The 19,375-nt window shown below is 40.7% G+C and overlaps 1 protein-coding gene across 1 annotated transcript in view; it reads left to right on the top strand.

The window, feature by feature from the left end:
- F13A1 (coagulation factor XIII A chain) overlaps nt 1-19,375 on the top strand; it is a 163,111-nt gene that overhangs the window by 36,083 nt on the left and 107,653 nt on the right. Inside the window, exon 4 of the mRNA XM_032424940.1 lies at nt 12,687-12,938. Within this exon, the coding sequence (XP_032280831.1) occupies nt 12,687-12,938 (252 nt within the window). The remainder of the gene's footprint in view (nt 1-12,686; nt 12,939-19,375) is intronic.

The following is a 19,375-nucleotide window of genomic DNA, read 5'->3' as shown; positions in this document are numbered from 1 at the left end:
CTAAATGAGTCTTTCTCATAAGACCCACAAGCCTCAGTCTGCTTACATGATGGATACAACTCAAACAAATGGAGGTTTGGCTCCATACAATTACCATTTGCTGGGGAAATTCAGTTCTTGTAGGAGGGAATTTCTTATGGCACGCTTCCTGAGGCTGATTGAGAACATGAAGGAGGTAGGCACTAAAGCTGCTGTCATACATCCAGTCAGTGATCCCCACTTTTAATCCAAAGTGTGTTTTCCGGCCCTCTCCAAACCTGCCTTGAGTTACCAGAGCCCAGCTTGAGTGTGGAAGAAGCCCAAGGAAAGGTGGAATTATCCTCTGTCCATTGAAAGTGTTGGAGTGAAAGGAGCAAAAAACTGACATGAAGTTTGGTTTATAATCATGAAATCCATCAAAGTACAATAAACTAGTCATTCTGACATCAACATCCTAGCTCTCTCCTTGACATTCCTGGAATCTGGAGGATTTAAACCTCAATGAATTGATAAAACAATAGACCCTCATTTAAACTCATGCTAGGGAAGGACTAGAGCTTGCTCTAGAAACAACTGTGACGTAGACAAACTTTGTACTTCAAATGGCCGCATTTTTTGTACCATCTTCCATGAGCAAGTTTCCCTATGTTTAATGTCCACTTGTCTTCCAGCTGTGAAACCAGCTTTAAGGAAAGTTATGGTAATCAGGTTTCATATCACAGAGTAATGAATTTAAGCAAACTTCCCAGGGATATAAACATTTTAGCATTATCTCTAATTTGTCCTCCATTGGAAGGATTTTCATTATCAAAAAGCAAAGTGGGAATATTCTGAGATGCCAAGAGGTCTTCCTAGTCATCTTTTGCTCTCCTTTAGTCTTCACACAGCAGCCAACGTGATTTTTAAGAATAACTTAAGGCAGATGATGTGTCTTTTCTAGTGATTTCTTCTTTCCGTCAGAATAAATTCCAGAGTCCTGACAACAGCCTACAAAGCCCTACTTGATGTCCTGACTCTCTCTTACCTCATCTCCTACAGCTCTCTCCAATGTTCCCACTGCTCCAAGGCACAGCAGCCTCCTCAAGCATACTAAGTATCATCTTCCTCAGGACCTTTGCACTCATTGCAAAGATGTTTGTATGGCTCATTTCTTCTCTTCTTTTGCATCTCTGCTCAAATGTTGCCTTACCAGAGAGTCCTACCTAGTCACTCTCTCCAAATCAGCACCCTAACCCCATTATTCTCTGTACCCTGAAGCTCCTTTATTTACTTTTTCATGGCATTTACTTCCATTGACATGTACATATTTATTTGTTTATTGTCTGTTTGTCCCCACTAAACTGTATGCCCCATGAACCTATCTGTGTTGACGTCACTGTATTCTCAGTACCTAGAGGAGTGCCTGGCATTTAAATGGTGCTTGGTAAATGTCCATTGAATAAATCTCTGAACCATACCACATCAGCAGCCAGCGTCTTCACTACCCATGTGGTCATGCTCAGAAATAAAAATAAAATAGGTTTAATGAGCTTTATTTGCTGTTGTGACCCTCAGACACCATATAATAATGAGAATTATAATAATATGTTCAGCTCATGCCATGCCCTTCACACACATTATGATTTAAATCTCATCCTTTGTAAGGCCAGTTTACAGATGGAAAACAGACTGAGAAGCTGATTAGCCTTCTCAGGCATGAGTGCTAGACCAAACAGACCTGGGTTCAAGTCATTGTTCTGCAATTGATAGCCAATCACTTAAGTTCTCTGAGCCCCAGTTTTTCCAGATATTACATGGACGTAACTGTTAGAGCTGATACAGAGTATTAGTACTATCTGACACGCTGCAGGGTCAGGGTCCAGAAGGTGCAACAGAAACTTCTCTAGGTTGTATAAGCAATGGAAGTGTAGTCAAAGGAATTGGTTACACTGCTGAGAGAACAACTAAGAAGCCACAGTGAGGCAACTCAGGAATTAGTAGCAGCAGAAAATTGCTACCAAAACTGGAGCTGGAGGCACATGGTGGAGGAGGAGATCTTACCAGAACCCAGAAGTAATCCCTGAGAGTTGGAGCCAGGCACGGACAGACCAGTTCCCAGTGGGAGCCGAGAGCCTTGGAAGAGATTCAGTGTCTCCAGAAGCAGAGAGAGAAGGGAAGACAGACCCTGACATGTACCCCATCTGCCTCCAAAGCCTCTCATGGGTCAAACCTACCTAGAAGCCAGAGGGCAAAGGAACCTGGGAATAGGGTTTTATGTAGAACGAGGATGAGGTTTCTCAGAGATACGAGCATTGGGTCTGAGAACAACCAGGTGGTCAACAGGCACAATAAGCACAAACAGTAGTTGGTTTTCCCAAGTGGACAACCTAGAACTCAAATCCAAATTCTCTGACTTCTGTTCGTCCTATTCCTTAGAAATTGGTTTAGCAGTATGAACAAATCTATAGTGTAGTGTTATGTTCTATAACCAACTTCACCTAAATCATAGAGATTTTATGTTCATGATTTTTTTCTTAAAAACTAAAAATATTCTGTCTTCTAGGCAACACATACATGTGGTTCAGGGAACTTCCAGAAAACTAGCTTTATTGAGTAAATCTGCATGGCGGTTAACCACACCAGACCTGATTTTTGGAGCAGACCCCTTAGAGAGCAGCATGCTCAAAAAGGCTTGCAACTGAGTCATGACTCTTAGGGCTCAAGGGGGTGATGTCTTACTTGTGGCTGTGTACCTAACAACTAGAACAGCACCTGGCATCTAGTAAGCACTCAAAAGCTCGTGGGTGAAGAATGAACAAAACCTAGGGTTAGCTTGGTTTTACCCCTCTCACCCAGAACCAGCATCTCACACCTGACTAAGCCTCTATTGCTTCTACTCTAAACTGTCCACTTATCCTCCCTCTTAGGTCATTATCCAGAGCCAGTCATTTTCAATCTGAGGACACTGTCATGTCTCACCTAAGTACTTCAGCAGCCCTCTGCCTGGTTTTCTTCCATGCTTGTCCCTTCTGAACCATTCTCCAATCCTGCCACCAAAGTGATCTTTCTAAAGTGCAAATCTCATGAAGCCACTTAAAGCTTCTCAATGGCTCCTGTCCCATCTCCAGCCCCTCCTAGGACACAGCCTAATGTCTTTGCACAACATCAAATATCCCCTTGGCTCTTACCCTGCCCAAGACAACTGCTTCTACTGCCACAGGGGTTTTGTCGTTCCCTTATGCCCCACATTTTCCTTATTCTCTCTGCTGGGAAGGTTCCTTCCCATCTTGTCCATCTTTAAAATTATATCCCAAAGCCACCTTCTCTGAGGGATCCTCTCTCACTTCCAGAGCACCTTTAACCTCTTCCTCCTCTGGGTTTCCAGTGCACCAAACAGCTGTGACGATTATGTTTCAGAAACCCTGAGACACCCTGTTCTCATGGCTAATAACCCAGCTACAACCTGGCATACTGTAGGCACGTTTACAATGAGTGTCAATTTTGTTGCAGGAGCTCTATAGTCTTATTTCATAGATGAGGAAATTCTTATATCTCAATGCCCTTGAGGTTATCTCTGATTTTTTCCCTCATGTCCTTTTCCCCTTGTCTATGTTGTTGGCCAGGCTCTGGTCTCCTCATGTACAGATTATTGCCTTGCTTGGCCATCGAAGGTGTGTACTTCTTAATGCTGATGGTCTGCACCAAGAGTTAGCTTTATTTATTTTTTTTGAGTCACTCAAAGAGCCTAGCACAGTGCTGGTTATTTCACAAAGTTTCACCTTACTCCGAAAAAGATTTTAAAAGATGTAGGAAAGACTGAAAGAAAAGTGACATAAAATTAAAGTAAAAAAGACTCCTTAAAGAGTATATCTATCTTGGGGCGCCTGGGTGGCTCAGATGGTTAAGCGTCTGCCTTCGGCTCAGGTCATGATCCCAGGGTCCTGGGATCGAGTCCCGCATCGGGCTCCTTGCTCCACGGGGAGCCTGCTTCTCCCTCTGCCTCTGCCTCTCTCTCTCTCTCTCTCTCTCTCTCTCTGACTCTCACGAATAAATAAATAAAACATTTAAAAAAAAAAAGAGTATATCTATCTTCAATTTACCAAATATTTATTGAGCACCTAGTATGTTCCAAGCATCTTGCACACCACTGGGTACGCAACATTAAACACAACTCAGTCTCTGTCCTCAAGAAGCTTCCCTTTCCTTCCCCAGTTTGCTGGAGCCACAGAAGAAACATTGCCAGGAAGCTTTCTTCCCTCAGGAAATATCGAAAATATGTGTATAAACTCCCCCACTGGCAAGATACGAAATAGGGCAAATTCCTGAAGTCCTCAATGAAATGATTTGCTTTTGAACATTTGCGTTTCTCTCCTCTTAGTTGTTACCATCCAAGATTCCTGTGCCTTTCTTTTGATTGTTTCTTTTTTGATGGTGTTGTTTCATTTTTACAGTTGGTAACCTGATGTTTCTAAAAGTTATGCAGGGACTTATTGCATCCTGGTTCCCGTGCACTCCCGTTCCATCCCAAGGCTGTTAAAACCAGGTTTGCTTCCCTGCAAGGCTGCATACTCCTACTTCCAGGTCATACACATGCACCATGTTGCCACAGCAACACTTCCAGGGCCCATTTGGAAATAGATTGATTATTTTGAGCATGAAAGTTGTGTCATGGGAAAAACAAATGAATCAAATGGAAAAATGAATTAACATCATGAAATTTACCTTCCCAGCTGGAGACATGATATATTCATGAGTTCCCTAGAGATGATCCTCTTCTAAGAATTCACTATTAAAGAAAGTCTGCAGTTAGGTGAAGTCAGAGTTTAGCTTAAAACATATTTATATGTGAATGGAAAACACCCCTTTGAAGGAAAAGGTTTCGAACTAGAAATTTTCATTTCTTGTGAAGGATGCTTGGAATTGACAACTGGCTTGCTACAAGCATCTCATGCCAGAGCTTCTAAAGTCTCTGTGATTTTCTTAATGGGACTTGACATCTGCAAAAAGCACAATTCGATCCTACTGAAATTTATTTTGCGCCTATTTGGTGCATGGCATTGTGATATTCTATGGGACTATAAAGACAAGTAAGATAATATCTTTATTTCAGTTTAATAAGAAAAATAGATATGTAAGTGAATAAGAAGGAACAGTTTTGTTTGGACTTTTCAGGTGATTAATTAAGAAGTGTCTTACTACTTACTGTTACTAAGTCTAGCATAGATGGAGCACAACTATGGTCACTTGACTTACAGATGACATGCCCAAGAGATGAGGGAAATAGGGGTGTCCTGAGGTATAAGCTTCTTCATTTCAGAGCACCAAGAGAAAGTGACTGGCAGGCATGTCTTCTGCAGTTACAGGTACCTACTCCTCCTCCTTGCTGAGTATGTTCTTCCGGTTTCTAGGTATGAGCAAAGTGAAGTCAGAATAATTCTATTAGCAACAATATTCAACCATACTGACCATACTATATGCTGATTAGTGGCCTTTATGGACTATCTGGGAACCTAATTAGCACATGGGACATTGTGTTTCCTTCTTCCTTTTTTTGGACATTGTGTTTTCAATATAAATATATTCCAGTCCATCAACTTACTAAAAAATGAATTTTTAAAATGCAACATGTTCCTCTGTAGAGTTTTACCTAGGCAGCACTTTGCATGAAGAGGGTTCTCTGGTCTGTGCAATGAATAGTTGAGAGCTAATTTTCCCCAAGGACACATAGGGCAGAGTATGAGCTGGAGGTGGATTTCTCTTGTCTATCATGTGAACGACACAGATATGATGAAGCCATGTAAAAAGCTCAGGCTCGACGAGCCCATGTTAGTAAAAAATAAAATCTTAAGGAACTAAATATGTTCACCCACTTCCTCCTGGTTCCAGGATGGGAGTGTTAAGGTTGGTGAGTCTCTCTGTATTCACCCATGTATGTGTAAGGAGAGAGTGAGGTTAAAGAAGACACAGGGGTGTTCGAATGTAGGCATACGGTCCAAGTGAATTTTGCCTTACAAATGGTCTTTCTGTGGCCTCAAAACTAATTTACAAATGAAAACAAGCCCTTAAACTAAGAGCATGTGTTAATTTCTAGATCAGTTGGGAAGATGGCACCAATTTTAGATAAGTGTGAAAGAATGCAATCAGTAATTATATTTTTTTCATGGTTGGTACTCCAATTTCAAAGACTATGTTATTAAAAACAATAAGGATCCTTTCTGAGATATTATATTTTCTGCTTCTATTTTTCTTGCTCAGATTTTTTAACACAAAAGTCACACAATTTGGGGGGGTGGAATAATTATCTGGGCATTCCACACTTTCAGCAACTGTGTGCATGGTGATCACCTGTGTAAGGCTGAGGTTCTCATCCAGATTTAGTCATGGATGTTGATGGATGGGTGTTCTGGAGTGCAGCCTGATCGTGGTCTCTTATACATGCTACCTCCTGGGGGTGAGAAGGGCTATTTAGCGAAATGAAATACTACTCTGTCACAACTTCCTCACTCACAACTCAATCATAGAAAATTCTTCCCCAGAGCTGTCATTGAAATCATTACATTCAGAATTAAACATGGTGTATAGAGCAGCTGACAAGACCCTGTGGTACTATTGACATGTCAGGTCTCCCATTAATAATCAGCTTTTCCATACAGTGAATTAGAAAAGGTCTGTGAACTTGGGTTCATCTTCCTCCCTTTGGAATGAATGTACTCACTACCTGTTCCTGATTTGCTTCCATATGCTGGTCTGGTGCTGCGTGGCCTGACCATATCAGCAGCGCTGTTTCCCTTTCTCCCTTCAGTCCCTAACAGGGCTTTAGAAACCTTCCCAACTCAAATCCCTTGTAGCCGGCAGCTTCTCTTTGCAAGCTCCCCCTGCAGGTCTTCTTTCTCACTACTGGTTATTAAGCCCTTGCACCCATGCTTCTGTCTTTCAGACCTCTCCTATTCACCAAGGCGATCCCCTCACTGTCCTTTGGACTCCTTTCCCTTCAAATGTTCTAACTTTATTCTTCTCTTTTCTTCATCTTTGTTTTTAAATAGTTTATTTTAGAATACTTTCAGTTTAGGGGCACCTGGGTGGCTCAATCAGGTGAGCGTCCAACTCTTGACTTTGGCTCAGGTCATGACCACAAGGTCATGAGATCGAGCCCCATGTTGGGCTCTGTGCTCAATAAGGAGTCTGCTTGAGATTCTCTCTCTCTCTCTCCCCCCTGTCCTTTCCCTTGCTCATGCTCTCTTTCTCAAAAAAAAAAAAAAAGAGAGAGAGAATACTTTTTGGTTTAAAGAAAAATTATGAGGATAGTACAGAGAGTTCTTATCAACCCTGCATCTAGGGTACTTCAGTGGCACAGTTGGTTAAGCATCGGACTCTTGGTTTCGGCTCAGGTCATGATCTCTGGGTCCTGGGATTGACCCCAGCTTTGGCTCCACACTCAGCAGGGAGTATGCTTCTCTCTCTCTCTCTCCCTCTGCCCCTCCCCCACTTTTGTACGTACTCTCTCCCTCTCTCTCTCTAAAATAAATAAATAAATTTTAAAAAATAAACCTGCATCTAGTTTTCCCCAGTATTAACATTATACACTAACATGGTATATTTGTCATAAATGATGAACAATATTGATACATTATTATTATTATTATTATTATTTTGTAATGCCTTCAGTATCCTCCCCCTTGATGCAGAGAAAGAACGGATATCACAGTACAGAGATCTTGGTCCAAGCCCTGTCTCTACCTCTGCCTAGCTATATGGATGTTCTCCATGTGACAACCTCAAGGACCCTCATTTTCCCATCTGCAAAAATTCCCTCGCAAGAAAGGACCCCAGAAATAAATCTTCATTCCTGTCACTTTATTTCCGTCTCTAGCTATATGAACTGTCTTGGCAACTCTAAACACCTTGTACAGTAATAAAATTGAACATTTTAGCTATGTCTAGTGAAATCGATAAAAAAATTATAACCAGCTTACTATGTCTTCAACACCATCTAAGACTGTGAGGAATTTAAGGAGGTGTTAAGGAAACCAAATGTTGACCTAATAGTGGTTCAAATGCTTGTTATTAGTTTAGTGACATATTTCTCTTTGGAAGGAAAAACTAGGTGATAATATTTTCTTCTTAGGTCCCAGTCTTGGATGTTGAGTCTCCATAATAAATCACCCCTTAAATAAATAAAATGTAAAATTCTCTAAGGCACAGTTTGACAACTATTTACTGTAAGGGCCAGATAGTAAATATTTTAGGCATTGCAGACCATATGGTCCCTGTCACAGCTACTCTACTCTGCTGTTGTAGCACAATCATACTTGAATGGATGAGTGTGTGCCAATCAAACTTTATTTACACAAACAGGCAGTAAGGTACCTTTGGCCTATAGATCATCACTTGCCAACTCCTGATTAAGGCATGAATGAATGAAGATGACAGTCACCATAAATGATTCACAAAATCACAAGTTATGAGTGAGGGACAGGTTTCAGGTGATTCTTACATGATGATTCTGGATTATTAAGGCTTTTTGGTTAATAATGAATGATGTCATGTTTTTTATTGATTGTGGGAGTGGGCTGCATGCGTTCTCTTAGCTCAATATATTTGACTCAGGAATGAACTGGCCTTTGAAGTAGATTTGGGTTCTATAAGTTGACTGTCAGTGAACCCATCCTGGCTTCCTGCTCTTGGTGCAGAGAAAGGATCACTTAGAGGAATCAGAAAGCCTGAGACAATGGGGGAAATATTATAGCAATAACTGCCATTTATTGACCTGCCCTCTCCATCACCAACTATGACCCCTAGTATCCCATTTTACAGAATAAGTGAGAGAGGACAAGTAAGTACCATGATCAGACGGTCAGGGTCTGAGCCAGCCGAATTGCTCTCCCCGTGGCCACAACACTTCCCTCCACAAAAGTAACCAGCTTTCACTGGGACACTCACATTTCTTCTGATTTAGAACCAGACCTTGCAGGGTGGGGGGTAGGGGGACGGAATCACCTCTTCTTCCTTCTGGCTTTACTTTCCAGTAGCTGTTATGTTTAAACACAAACAATAAATGTCTCCTAAGTTACCCCTTACCATGCACCAAGTGTAAAGCTTTTAGTATGTTATAAAATCTATCTTCTTTCCATTTCCGGAACTGCAGAGACAAGAAAATGAAAACTCAAACAATTAAGCAATTTGTGCAAAGTTACACCTATAGTGAATTGTGGAGTCAGAATTTGAACATAGTTTTCACCAACTCCAACTGCGTACAACTGTGGTAGAGCTTAGTGGAAATTGTCAGGCTCTCCAGCCAGACAAGGTTCAGATCTCACACTTGCTACTTACTAGTTGCATCACCTTGGACAAATTGACATGTGTGTTAGTTTCTTGATTTGTCAAATTTAGGATGATGATAATAATTTCCTTCTCACAGATTAATATAAGGAATAAAGCAGTAACATGCACGTAATAAACAGCACACGCATTGGCTTTTTCCACAGACTACAAGCTCTATGAGCACAAGAGTCTGTTTTGTTCACTCTTGTATTCCTAGCACTTAGAATAATGTCTAGCACATAGCAGGCAATATTGTTGCATGAATGAAAAATGTTCAAACTAGTCTTCAGATTAGGTTGTGACTGTGCCCAAAGCCAGAATGAATAAACAAGGCTCTCCTTTTTCTTTCCTTTCTATGGTATACCATGAATTTGATAGGTAAAATTTAATATCTTTGAGATCATAATTTCAGGTGTAATAATGGAAACTAGTGATTGTCTTAGTTATTTCAATGTTCCTAACAAAAGTGGATGTTAGTGCAAAGGCTCGTAGCACACACATAATTTCAGAGATACTCTCCTACTTCATTGCTGCTCCTAAAGGAGCTTTCTTATGTAGTGCATTTTAAAATTCCTTTTATCCTTTTAAAAAAAATCTAATCTGTCATTAGCACATCGATTTTATCTCTGAAAATTTATCTTTACTAAGCCTATATTATATTTAATACTGTGTATTCTAAATCCAGGCCAGGATTTAGTGGCAGCTGCTGCCAGGAGCCCCTGTAATGAATGAATTATGGTCCCATTTAGCAGGTGAGACTGTGTTTGATGTCTACACTTCAGTAGTGATGGGGGCTCCAGAGAGCAACAATGCCTCCAGAGAAAAAGGCAGCCTCATCCCCCAGTTTGAACAAGCACAAAGAGGAGCATACCCAGGAAATATGGAAGTGCCTTTGGAGCAAACAGCTCTTGCAGGATTTATGTGCAGCATTCACAGAGACTAAGCTCCCTATATTCCCCAAAACACCACCTAGACAATGTTGCACCTTGGCAGCAAACCATTTTTAAGGCTTTTTGGATTTATGGTAATATTCATCCTGAGTGGTGATTAACTGATACCCCTAACACATAGCAAAGCACTGGGGTTCTAATCTTTCTCCCTGGCTTGCACTGTGTAAATTATTATTTTCATTAAGATTAAGCATCTCACAAAATTACACAGCAGTTAACTTATGCAACTACCTCCTTAGAATGCTCTATCTTTGAAAATATGCCTACCAAAGAATCCTTTAAGATCTCATAGCACATCCTATGTAATTGGAGGCCCAAACGAAGCATTGTTTTTGTTAGTTTTAATGCAGAATCCTCTACGTGTTTTCTATAAAACAATTAAAGTAAATAAGTTTTTCCCTTAAAGTTTCTTCTGCTTGCAGTCAAAATGATTTGCAGACTTATTAGCCTGATTTGTATTTTTCTTCAAGTCAATTAGAATTAAATATGTAACACATTTTGGAAAAATTTGTAAATGAAAGATCTGCTCCATTTTAAAATATCTATACATTTGATTATCTTGTACACTAAACTATAAATTAAACTGTAAGCTGAAAAGTCAAGGATGCTGTGAAGTTGAGGGGCATCTGGGTGGCTCAGTCAGTTGAGAGTCCGAATCTTGATTTCAGCTCAGGTCATGATCTCAGGGTCCTGGGATTAAGCCCCACGTCAGGCTCCCTGCTCAGCGGGGAGTCTGCTTGGGATTCTCTATCTCCCTCTCCCTCTGCCCCTCCTGCCCCTGCTCCCATGCTCACTCGCTCTCTAATAAATAAACAAATCTTAAAAAAAAAAAAGAATGCTGTGAAGTTGACTTGAGATATATATATATGGAGAGAGAGAGATGTAGATATACATATATATATATAGAGAGAGAGAGACTTAAGATTTTTATATATAGATAGATTTATATATATATACACACACACACATATATATATAGAGAGAGAGAGAGGTAGAGAGAGAGAGAGAGAGAGAGAGAGAGATACTGTGAAGACTATTTTTCAGGAACTCATTGGTAAAATTTAGTTTTGAGGTTAACACCATGAATTAAGAATTTGGTCTACTCACTGATATGAGGAATTCTTAATCTCAGGAAACAAACTGAGGGTTGCTGGAGTGGGGGGTGGGGTGGGAGGGATGGGGTCGCTGGGTGATAGACATTGGAGAGGGTATGTGCTATGGTGAGCTCTGTGAATTGTGCAAGACTGTTGAATCACAGATCTGTACCTCTGAAACAAATAATGCAATATATGTTAAGAAAAAAAAAAAGAAGAAGATAGCAGGAGGGGAAGAATGAAGGGGGGGAAATAGGAGGGGGAGACTAACCATGAGAGATGATGGTCTCTGAAAAACAAACTGAGGGTTCTAGAGGGGAGGGGGGTGGGAGGATGGGTTAGCCTGGTGATGGGTATTAAAGAGGGCACATTCTGCATGGAGCACTGGGTGTTATGCACAAACAATGAATCATGGAACACTACATCAAAAACTAATGATGTAATGTATGGTGATTAACATAACAATAAAAAATTTTTAAAAAAAAAGAATTTGGTCTAAAATGACTGCAATAAAGACAAATAAAATGTATCCTGAGATAGCTTATACATAAAGTGTTCTAAGCCTGGAAATATGGTAAAATTCCCTGTTGCTTAATCTTCTATTGAAATAATAGCTAAAATTTGCTCTGCATGAAAAATTATAGGCAAAGCATCTTACATGTGTTATTTTATTTCCTCCTCAGGTAATATTATTATCCTCATTTACTGATGAAGAAAAAGAGAAAGAAATAGGGATTTGTAAAGGTCAAGTAATTTGCCAGAAGTTGCCAGGGTAAGGGAGGAGGAGAGCCAAGATTCAAATCTAGAGAACTTGCCTCTGGAGCCTGAATTCTTACCCAAGTTATAAGCCTAAATCCCTGATGAGACTGGCAATAAACACGTGTTTCAGTTGAATATGAAAATGGTCACATGTACAACCTATAAATACAATCCTAATATAGGTAATATAACAAGTCGTATTCAGAATAAGCAAAAACACATTTGCCTATCCCCTAAAAGAGCAATTCTAACTTTTAGAGAGCAGAATTTCAGGGAATGATAACTTCACAGTACCCTATAAGCTCCATTTTGTTTTTGCATCCCAGATTATGATTTCTACATCTTATTTGAATTCATTAACTAACCAATGAACATTCCTGTAAGTATTGTTATTCTTTCTTTTTTAATCTAGACATGACAAATCTGAGCTTCAAAGAAAAAAATCAACTAATGTCACGTAGCAACACGGTAGCAGAAATGAAATTCAAACCCAAGTCTTAACGATTTCAGGTCTAATTAATTATTTTAACCTTCAGCTACAAGATGACAGAGTGAGAACAAAAATGGTTTGTGAAATCAACTCGACACTTCTTTCTTCTCAAAGGTCGCTACCCTCAGGAGAACAAGGGAACCTACATTCCAGTTCCTGTTGTCCCGGAGCTGCAGAGAGGCAAGTGGGGGGCCAAGGTTGTCATGAGAGAGGACAGGTCTGTCCGGCTATCCATCCAGTCTTCTCCGGAGTGCATTGTGGGGAAATTCCGTATGTATGTTGCTGTCTGGACCCCCTACGGCATACTCCGCACCAGCCGAAACCCAGAAACGGACACGTACATTCTCTTCAATCCTTGGTGTGAAGGTAAGAAGCAAACATTTTTCTCATTAAAAAAAAAAATAGTTCATATTTTTCTAATGCATCTCTTTTTGGAGGGATAGCAGAATTACTCTAGAAGATATGTCCCTTTTCTATATACACTGTTTCCCATGGTTGAAAGACAGAAAAAAAAATATGAAATTTGTCCTTAATGTATATGAGGACAAAGCCTGTGGATAGTAAGTTAATGCTGCTATACAATTCATTCCAGGAAATAATGGACGAATGCCTGAAGTTGCACAATTAGTTAATTGTGGAGCTAGGTGTTAATGGTGTCACTTCTGTGTATGTTATTACTCTGTAAACAAAATGGGCTTTCAAGACTTTTAGGTTCTATAATCTGGTTTCAGAAAAATAGGATAAAGTTGATCCTATCCTCCCTAATTCAAGAGCAGAAAGCCTGGATGTTGAAAGAATCCCATAAATTTGTGTATATGCCGAGTGGGTGCAAATTTCATAAGCCATAACTCTGGATGTACAAACATGTAACTTTAGTTTAACATAATAAAACTTAATCTCTACTGCTATTCTGAGTCTTCCTTTCTGTCTGTTACAGAAGCTTAATCTATTTATATTCAAATAAAATAGGTCAAGTCCTAGGATTTCTCTCAATTCAATTTAAAAACTTAGTCACACATAGTATTTTTCCCTCATCCCCATCTCTGCCCTTCTTTATCAGCCCACTGCTTCCATACTTGGTATGGAGCTGATTTTCAGTTCCAGAGGCAGAAGCAAACATTGCAACAGCATTAATGGAAGAGGGTGCACTTTTAGATCTTAAAAAATAAGGTAATGAAACTTATAAAAGCTGACATAGGACAGAAGATGTCTCACATCATCTTACTTCCTGTGTATTGCTCTCCACTCTCTTCCAAAATGAGTCTATATTTTTTTGCTGATTTTGAATGTCCATTCCTCGTGAGAGTTGCATCTGAATCAGGATTGAGCTGCACTTACATGTTGATAATAAGTGAACAACAACGTTGTCTACTCATATATAACATAGACCTGGATCCTACTGACCTTTTCTTTGAATTATCAGTTCTAGTGGTGTTGGCAGATGGCACGGAGCTAATCCTATACTCCCCACTCACCGCCCCATCATCTTGTACCTGATAATCCTATCTCTGAGACAGATGTCCAAGGTTGATGGTAATAGGAGATGTTAATGGGGCCATGTGCTATTCAAAGTGCACTCCTGTGTACAATAATCTTGTCAACCAGATATAAAGCATTCTGTGACTGAGGCGATGTGGTGCTATTTACAGAGGTGGGAAAGACTGAAGGGAATGAAGATGTAGAGACACACTATGATTTTAAAAATGTTAAGTTGGAGATAACTGTGGATACCTAAGCAGAAATGACAAGTAGGTATTCTGCTTTGTGAATCTGGAGAGGAGAATCAGGGTTGTAAACTTGGGAGTCATCTGAACCTAGGTAGAAAATATAGAGAGGAAAGAAGATATAGGATCAAGCCCTAAGGAACACCAGCATTTGGAGGTCTAATAGAGAAAGAATTAGCAAAGGAATGAAACAGAGGAGTGCTTAGGACATGGCCTATTGTAAAAAATTGTATTTTAAAAATTCATATTTATAAAATAAATAAACTAGGAATTCTTTATTGACTTTCTTTGCATTACAAAAAGAAAATCATATAATTTCATGTAACTATCCAGCACTCTAAGGGATTTATAAAATGATATGGTTTACCCCAAATTTGGTATAATCCCAAAAAAGGATTATATCACATATCATGGGGTACGTGTCTACATGCATTTCAACTTATGTTTCCAGTTTTCCAGAGGTAAAAATGGTTAGTGATGTTGCCTGACATTGAGTTTATAGGAGAATCATTCAGGAGGTGGATAGTCTTTCTACTACCTGATCCCTGCCTTGGTCTTCAGTTGTATCCATTGAGCAGCTTGCAGGTTTCCCTGTTCAGAAGGAGTCGCCTAGTGTAGAGAAAACATGGCCCTGGCACTCGATGCTGCATTACAGAAAGGGAGCAGAGGGCCCTCCCCTAAGTATCACTGAATGGACAAAGGTGAGAATAAAACTAGATAGATCAGTTTGGAAGCTGTGGCCCAGGACAAAGAAGATGGACAGGACTATGGTGGTGGCAGTGGAGATGAGGAGGAGGGGATGAATTGGAGATCTACTTTGGATTTATTTTTTTTTTTATTTTTTTTTTTTAAAGATTTTATTTATTTATTTGAGAGAGAGAGAATGAGAGAGACAGCACACGAGAGGGGGGAGGGTCAGAGGGAGAAGCAGACTCCCTGCCGAGCAGGGAGCCCGATGCGGGACTCGATCCCGGGACTCCAGGATCATGACCTGAGCCGAAGGCAGTCGCTTAACCAACTGAGCCACCCAGGCGCCCTCTACTTTGGATTTAGATCAGATATTGCAGAGGGGTTGATCATGGGAGGTGAAGAAGAGGGAAGAGTCAAGAATAACTCTAGATAGCTGCTATCTGACCAAGTAGGTTGGTGGTGGTGCCATTTTCAGAGCTAGGAAGACTGGGGGAAGTGGAGGAGAAGATCTAGGAGTGGAACTAAGAATTACATTTAGAAATGTTAATTTGGTGATATCTGTAGGATCTCCAAGTGAAAACATCAAGTAGCCACTTGAATCAGTGAATCTATAGCTCCAAGGAGATGGCTGAGCTTGGGATATAAATACGGGCACCTTCAGGAGCTAGCAGGGAAGTTTAAAGAAAGAACAAACACGGATTTAGTATCATCAACAATTAGAGTCTAGACAAAGGAGAAGGAGACAGAGAAGGAGTTAAAGGAAATCAGAACAGCATGGTGTCACAGAGCTGGATAATTGATTGATTCAAGAAGACAGCAACTGGTTCTTTGGAATGCTGCTGATGAGTTAAATAGGATAGGGAAAGAAAGTGGCCATAAACTGTGGAAATATGGAAGTCACTGGGGAACTTGGAAAGATTGCTTTACCACAGTGATGGAGACAGAAGCCAGAGAGATGGGCGTGGGCTCCAGCGTAATGGGAAGTAAGAACGTGGAGATAGCAGCTATTGCCATCTTCTGCAAGAAGACTTTCTGCAAAACAGAGATGGTGATAAGAAGGGCAAAGAATTTTTTAAAGACAGACTAGAGTAGGCATAATTTTATGGAGATGGAGACAAATCAGGAAAAGATGAGTTTACTTCCCAGAGAGAGGGTAGTGATCCACAGCCTTGGCTGCACATTAGAATCACCCAGGGTATTAACTACTTATGTCTCAGACATTCTGGTTGATCTGCTGTGTAGCCTGGGCTTTAGGGTTTGTCTGTTTTGTTTTGTTTTTTAGAGAGAGAGAGAGTGTGTGAGCGGGGTGAGGGGGAGGGGCAGATGGAGAGGTAGAGAGAGAATCTGAAGCAGGCTCCACATCTAGTGCAGAACCAGACACGGAGCTCGAGCTCACCACCCTGAGATCATGACCTGAGCCGAAATCTAGAATCAGACTCAACTGACTGAGCCACCCAGGTGCCCTTGGGCTTTAGGGTTTTTAAAAAGGTCTGCAGGTGATTTTTAAAGCCAAGGTTGAGAAGAACTGACTTAGGGAGTGAAATCCTTGAGTGGGTGGAATTCAGGAAACAGGTGAAGAGCCCTTGATAGGTAGGGCTGTCCACCTTCCACTGTGACAAGAGCAACGTGGAAGATGGGTGAAGTGTGCAGCTTTTCTAGATTCAGTAGAAGGAGGACAAGGTTGTTTCCATTTTGTGATTCTCCTCTTCCCAGTGAGGTTAAAAGCAAAGTCATCTGTTGAGAACCAGAAGCAAGGAGGGGAGTGTTGGAGGCTTGATAAAAAAGGACTGAGAGTTGGAGGTGGGAAGTGGGCTTATTCTAGGAACATGGCAGGTGGGTCCTCCCTGCTCCCCAGAACTCAGGGAAAACCACCACAGTCCCCCTAATTCTTTGGCCTATGAGTGTCCCAACTTCTCTACAAATTCCTCAGGCATATCTTCATGGTCATCTCCACCTCTCAGAATCCAATTTCTCCCAGTGCTCACAGCAGTTATGCCTCTGAAACATCAAAAAATGTCACACAGAACATCTATGTGCTAGACGTTGGCTGCAATTTGGCGTGGAGGGTGAGAGGAGGCAAGACTGACTCCATTTCTCAAACGTGGAACACATCGGAATGGCCTGGAGGGCCTGTGAAAGTGTTTCTGGGCAGCACCCTCAGATTGAGTAGCTCTGATAGAGCCTGAGAATTGCATTTCTAACCAGTTCCCAGCGGATGCCGATGCTGCTGGTCAGGGACCACACTTAGAGAACCACTGGTTTACATAATAATCACAAAAAAATAATGACAAAACATAGGAGAGTATACTTTGCTTAAAATTTCACCAACTCCTCCCTAAACCCAATCCCGGTCTCTCCCCACCTATTGCCTCTTCTCTAAACCCTTTCATTCCTCCTTGTTCCTATGCTCTTCTTGCATCCTCTCTTAGGAGCAGACTGTCTTTATTCTCTCATGCAGAGCAGTTCAGCAAGCTTTTTTATTTTGCTGTTTGGGTTCCTCCAACAGTGAGACTTTTGGGAACTACACACTTTTCCAAGACCATTCCCTCCAGAAAAATTCTGGTGCCAGTTTTTAAGATAAGATCCTTTTATATTCTTATATTAATACTCACTGAGGGGCACCTGGGTGACTCAGTCAGTTCAGTGTCTGACTCTTGATTTCGGCTCAGGTCATGATCTCAGAGTTGTGAGATTGAGCCCTGCATCGGGCTCTGAACTCAGCGCAGAGTCTGCTTGAGATTCTTTCCCTCTCCCTCTGCCCCTCCCCCCACTCTCACTCACTCTCTCTCTCTCTAAAATAAAATAAACAGTGAAATCTTTTTTAGGAATGCTCACAGAGATCTCCGAGAGAATGTTTATGAAATAGGAGAAAGACATCACCTCCTCACTTCATTCACTGTGTGGTTTTCCCCACCCGGAAGTTAAGGCATAAAATCCAAAAGAGGATCTGTGGGATGGACCCCACACACAGCCCAGTACACTGTATCCTGACAGCTGTTATGCTAATTCATAACAAGGGACTCACAGAGATACGGTCTGGCAATTGGATAGCAGGTAAAAAGAGAGCCATTGCCCAAGTAGAAAAAATAACAGAGGAAATCAGAAGTTGACAAAATAGAGCAAGATGAGCAAGATGCTGAAAATACTGCATACTTGATGTGGAAGTGAAATCCAAGGTGGCTTAGGACACTGGGTTGAAAATTTTATAGGCATGTACAGTACTTATTGATAGAAGAATGTTCAGCTGGGTTCCTGGGAGCCCTTCAGCTTGCTTTGCATTCATAGGCAATTTATCCTCCTTAATCACTAAATCATTAATGGGGATCAATAGCAATACCACACTAGTGAGGGCAGGGGTGGAAGCAGCAAGAATTATTGGTCAGTTTTTTAATTTAATAGTGCTAACCAGGCTTCAAATCCATTCCATAGGGTCACCAGGCTTCTCTGGTGTTGGAAAGAAAACTGTACCCACAAAGGTAGCAGGAAGGAGTTGGGCATTTATTGTGAATTCCTCTTATTTTTCTAACCTCTCAGGAGGTCTGGATTATGGAATATATTTCCTTGTTTAAATTCAGAGTGTTCCAGATTGGTAGTCTAGCATTAGTGCCAGATAGTGTATTCTGAAAGATTGTCCCATACCTGTGCTAATACTCTGGGTCCGTATTTGATTGTTCTGTTTGGTTGGACATCAATCATATTCAGGGGGTCTTTCTTCTCTTCCTAATTTGTTTCCCCCACATTCCCCATTGCTGGTTTCCCCTTACCTCATTCAGCCTTGTATCCCAGCCCCTAGCATGGTGCCTGGTACATACTTAATGTTTAATAAATGTTTACTGCATTGATTTAATAATTCTAAGTAAATACTTTTTAGGCTCACTACACCTACCATCACAGATAAGTTGTAAATGTAATCTCACACCTTACCATCTTGAAAAAAGTCAAAAACATATATGGTATGTGTGGGAGTGAATTTGTGGGCACAAGTGTATGTGGATTTCTCTCTCTTAGCATCTGACACCAAATTAGCATCTGGTACTTCTAACTTTTTATTCACTGTGACTTTTGTATTTTCCTTTAAACAAAGAAATCAATTAAATTTGATGTAAAAAAATCAGTGTTTCCATATCTTGATACCTTTAATAGACCATAAATAAATACAACCAGCTTGTATTTTATATGACATTAATTTCTACACTATTTGCTTTGTAATTATACATGGTCTTTTAGACCCTTCAGTACAGAATGGAGTAATACATCAGGTAACAATGACCAATACCCCTCTCTTTTGAAGACCCTTGTGCTCAGGCCAGAATTTATACCCTCAGACTAGAGCCATTCATCAATCCACAAATATTGATGGTATATCTCCCCCCATGACAACATGTGTAC

This window comes from Phoca vitulina, unplaced genomic scaffold (genome assembly GCF_004348235.1).
Source record: "Phoca vitulina isolate PV1807 unplaced genomic scaffold, GSC_HSeal_1.0 scaffold31, whole genome shotgun sequence".
NCBI lineage: Eukaryota > Metazoa > Chordata > Mammalia > Carnivora > Phocidae > Phoca > Phoca vitulina.
Note: the sequence above shows the minus strand (reverse complement) of the source record. Positions and strands in the feature narration are given on the sequence as shown.